Source organism: Liolophura sinensis, chromosome 7, assembly GCF_032854445.1.
Source record: "Liolophura sinensis isolate JHLJ2023 chromosome 7, CUHK_Ljap_v2, whole genome shotgun sequence".
NCBI classification, from domain to species: Eukaryota; Metazoa; Mollusca; class Polyplacophora; order Chitonida; family Chitonidae; genus Liolophura; species Liolophura sinensis.
This window is the reverse complement of record NC_088301.1, coordinates 23,982,572-23,987,234: the sequence shown is the minus strand read 5'-3', so window position 1 is coordinate 23,987,234 and position 4,663 is coordinate 23,982,572. Positions and strand designations below refer to the sequence as shown.

Here is a 4,663-nt window from a genome sequence, read left to right as displayed (position 1 = left end):
TTTTTTAATATATATATATATAATGGTTTACAAACGCAGTCAATTCAGCGTGAATTATTTCCACAATTCATTCATACAAACCGAAGTATCACAAATATTGACAGTATGTTATTTTTGGGACGTGATAATATGCATGACCAGCACTATCCGTCTGTGAAGCCCCTCACCAGGGTTAGATGCCTTGTTGATACTCATTTTAGATCACAATAATTTCATCTCGAAGTGCTTTGTTGTTAATTGTTTCATAGGTCATGCTCTTTCCCATCAACTTTGTACATTATTTTTATTGGCATTTTATTTTTATTCGCTTGTTAACTGTTCCATGATACAGAAGTTTTCTCACGATTGTAGACTCAAGGGAAAGCCAAAAGTATAATACAGGGATATATTTTTGAGGGGGGAAGAGATTCTATATTTACAGGCGATCTGTTGTACCTAAAAACTAGACGGAAAAGGTCACCCAAGTTTTGTTAAACTGGATAAAAAATAGTGTTGAACTGTCCAAATGGGACCTCAAAATTGAGTCTAAAATCTGTGATGCAATCAATGACAATATTTATATATATATATATATATATACTTCTGTATGTAGGATTAATGTTTTGCCTCATGCTCTGCTTTTGTAAAATACTGTAATTTGATAGATATTGTTTTTAAATTGTACAAATGTCAGATGCAGAATTTCACAGAGATCTCCGCTGAGAGGTTATAATATGGCTACATTGGCCATTAATGTTAAAAAAAAAAAATCATATCACAACTTTTGGTCTCGATAATTGTTTCAAAATTAAAACTGCAGTGAAAGCGTGTTTGAAGCGTAGCAAAAGTGTTTATGTGGAAGTGGGTGTTTGTGCAATTGGCTGTTTGTGCGCATGTCTGTTTGTATGCATTGGATGTTCTTCCTGAAAGACAAACACAGCTGTGAAATTCTGCAGACATTTGTTGTATATGGTATGCCCTGTTTGGTGCTGAATGTGGCATGAGTTATCTGGAGATGTTTTTTTTCTGGTTAACAGAAATTTTCCATGAATAAACAGATGTGTATTACAAGTCTCTTGCCATTGTGTGAGTACTGTTGATTTAGTGGGATCGGGTCGTGGTCTTGTAGTTACACGTGCTTGCCTTTCAGTCGCTGGGACAGTGAGATTTCAAAGCCTGCCATGGTCAGAGAATTTGTTGATTCCCTTTGCTTTCATTGGTTTTGGGCCTTGTGAATTGGTGACAGTAAGCAGATAATGATGCTAGTGGAAGTTTTTCATTTGTTGAAAACCACTTCTACAACATGTGGAAAAGTTTGTCAGTAACTTGCCAAAGGTTGTGCCCTTTGGTTTCATCAAGAGTTAGCCACAATATGGCTGAAATACTGAGAATGTGGCATTTAACTCCAATCATTCATTCATTCCTTTAATTGTGTTGTTCACCAGTGAATTAGAAAATGAAATGACAGTTCTCTCCCATTTCTTTGACAGTTTCTGCATCAGTGTTTATGTTTCAACTGTGTAAAAAGAGATTTATCGAATTTGTCAGGAATGCTCTATGCCCTGACCATACAGGTCACAGGTTCAAATCTAGCTTCAAGTTTAGCCATGTATGATGTGATTGTCACACGGGCACTGTGTCCACTTTCCTCCAGTTATTAGTCGGACCCCATAACACAGTTGGTAGAGCGTCCACTTCGGGAGCGGTAGATCCAGGGTCAATCTTGGGTCGAGTCACAATTAAGACCTTTAAAGAGGAAGTTGTAACTTCCTTACTTGGTGTTCAGCATGAAGGGAATAGTGCATCAACTGGTTGACGCATATCAGTATAAAGGCTCTGGTGGGGTGACTTACTTGCCTTCAATAAGGCATCTCAGTGAAGCAGCACTAGATAAAAGAGCCGTGGAAATTCGTCCTGCAACAAGGAGGCACATTACATGGCACTCTAAGGATTCCTTCGTCATCATACGACTGGAAAATTATCAAGTACAATGTTAAACACCAAGCACTCGCTCACTCACTCCAATTTTTAATCTGACCTTTGTAAATAATGAGCGAAATATTTTTGAGTACAGTCAAAAGGTATGAATCAAATGGGTTAATGATATTTGATAGTCCTCATGAATGTTGGAAAATGCAGGTTTTTTAGACTGCAAACAGCTGGGAACTTTGGTTACACAATTCTCCGGAATTACTTCCCTCCTGAGTCCTGCTTTGTTGTAGCAACAAGGCTCTTTATTATAAACATGTCTCCAATAACAGACTTATATTTCTTGTAACATACTTTGGCCAGGCTCTGCTTGGTTTCCTCCTACCACAGTTTTGGGTGGCAATATCAGTGAAATATTCTTGAGTGCAGTGTAAAGCTCCAATCAAATAAACAAATAAATCTACCACATATAATCCATCTGACACACTGTATTTCTCAAAATTTCCCCATGGTCTATTTTACTTCTTGGAAAGATTCACTGATCCCACAATCCAGGGGTGTGGATTTGGACCTGGCCTTTGTGAGACCTTAGACCTGTCCTGACAACACAGTTGGTAGAGTGTCCGTTCAGGGAGCGGTCAATTCCGGGTCTAGTCACACGGAAGACTCTTAAAGAGGAAGTTGTAATTTCCTTGCTTGGCGTTCAGCATGAAAGGGATAGTGCACTGACTGGTTGACCCGTATCAGTATTTAAGGCTGGGGCGGTGCAGCTTACTTGCCTTCGGTAAGTCATCTCAGTGAAGCAGCACTTGATAAAAGAGGGGTGGAAATTGTCCTGCAACAAGGAGGCACATTACATTCACTCTAAGGATTCCTTCATTGTCATATGACTGAAAAATATACAACATTAAACCCCAAGTACTCGCACTCACTTGTGGAACCTTGGTGACAGTAAGGGGTAGAAGACACTCATTTGCCTGCTAGTGCTGTCTGGCACTGGTTGAAGACCACTTGTCTTCTATCAAGATGGTATGAATTCTTTTATGTCACTCGTAGATGAATTTGTCAGTATTCTGCCAAAGTATTCATTTATTTACTTGATTGGTGTTTTATGCCGAATATTTCACTTATACGACGGGGGCCAGCATTATGGTGGGTGGAAACCGGGCACAGCTTGGGGGAAACCCACGACCATCTGCAGGTTACTGGCAGACCTTCCCACATACGGCCGGAGAGGAAGCCAGAATGAGCTGGACTTGAACTCACAGCGACCGCATTGGTTAGAGACTCCTGGGTCATTACGCTGCACTAGCCAACTGAGCCACAGAAGCCCCCACTCTGCCAAAGATGGGTATTTACAACATAACTCTGGTTTCCTCCAATGATAAAATTGATCTGTCTTATAATTTACAAGTTATAATTTTTAAGTATGTAATTAAACAACAATCAAATAAATCATGTACAAATACATTATTTGTCAGAAATGGCCATTTTTGAAGAGTTAAATACTGTCTTACCTTTGCAGCTCCTCCTAAACTTAGGCATCCACCAATTAAATTGGCCTTTTGGTATCAGATCAACCACTGAGCCACATCATGCTGTAAATATTTAAAATTTTGGTCATAATGACACTTTCTGGCTTGATACTCCGCTTACTTAGAGAACAGGCAATTAGGTCCTGCTACATGGCTGCTTTTTAAAATGACTTTCATGCTAGAATACCTCTCCATTTTTTTTTTGACCCATGCAGTACTGAGCTGTGCTTCTAAAACCATCTTCACAGCGGTTCTTCCAGGTAAAACTTCAACATTTATCAATTCATATGCTTTGGAACGAAATCAGTTTATAAAGAAGGCAGTGCAAAATACTGCTTTAGTTTTAAAACAGATAATCACTAAAGTAACACATCTTGCCAGAGGTCGGTTACGTAGAAAGCTAGCCAAGAAATCGCCAGTGATCTTTAAATATTTGGTAAGGTCTAGTTCAGATTCAGGTCATCGGATTTTCGAGCTAGTAGAAAGCTAAAACAGATTGATTGAAACAAGTCTTGTTTTATGGCATAAAGCGTGTAAAGAAAATTAGGAATCTAAAACCAGCATGAAAATGAAAGTGGATGTCCCAAGAAGTCACCACAGCCTCTAATGGACCACGTAATTTCTAGCCAAAGATAAATCTCCCACGCATCACGTTTGTAGGTCACGTGCAGTTCGACCTCATTCTTTGTGTGACCCGAAAGTGTGACAAAGTTTTAAGTAGGTCAACTCGGTGGTTGACGACGTTCGATGGGTGGACGGCAAGGGCTAAGAAATACAACAAGGAACATCTTTGAAGATGAAGGAAGAAGACAGAGGGAGCTCTGGTAAGTACGATGATTATGCAACCTAAAGCACACGCTTGAATCAAAAGGAATAGACCCCAGAAATCCAAACATCTTAGAACAAAAACACAATGAAATTTGACCGCGAAGTTCAAAGTTTGACAACAATGTCGAAAAATGGACCCTCGGTGAAAATGCTCTTGCCGCTGTTTACTTTGGAAGTACCTGTAGTCACAGGCGCCTGCCCCTTGTAGCATATGTGTCCTAGCTGTAATGTGTACGTCGTTGTTGTTAACTTTTTTATGACATGTATAAGCAGAAGTATTGACTCTGTGTATAAACATTAACAGGAAGTACCATTTTGGGTGTACATTTAATTTCATACATTGTCCCGCTATCCCAGATTGCTCTGGTGTTTGGTTTGGCCAAGGATGTTCC

General features: G+C 39.5%; 1 protein-coding gene across 1 annotated transcript in view; it reads left to right on the top strand.

The window, feature by feature from the left end:
* Positions 1-4,198: 4,198 nt before the first annotated feature.
* Positions 4,199-4,663, top strand: part of LOC135471899 (dystrobrevin beta-like) — a 108,559-nt gene continuing 108,094 nt past the window's right edge. Inside the window, exon 1 of the mRNA XM_064751320.1 lies at positions 4,199-4,267. Coding sequence (XP_064607390.1) covers positions 4,240-4,267 — 28 coding nt within the window. The 5' untranslated portion in view covers positions 4,199-4,239. The remainder of the gene's footprint in view (positions 4,268-4,663) is intronic.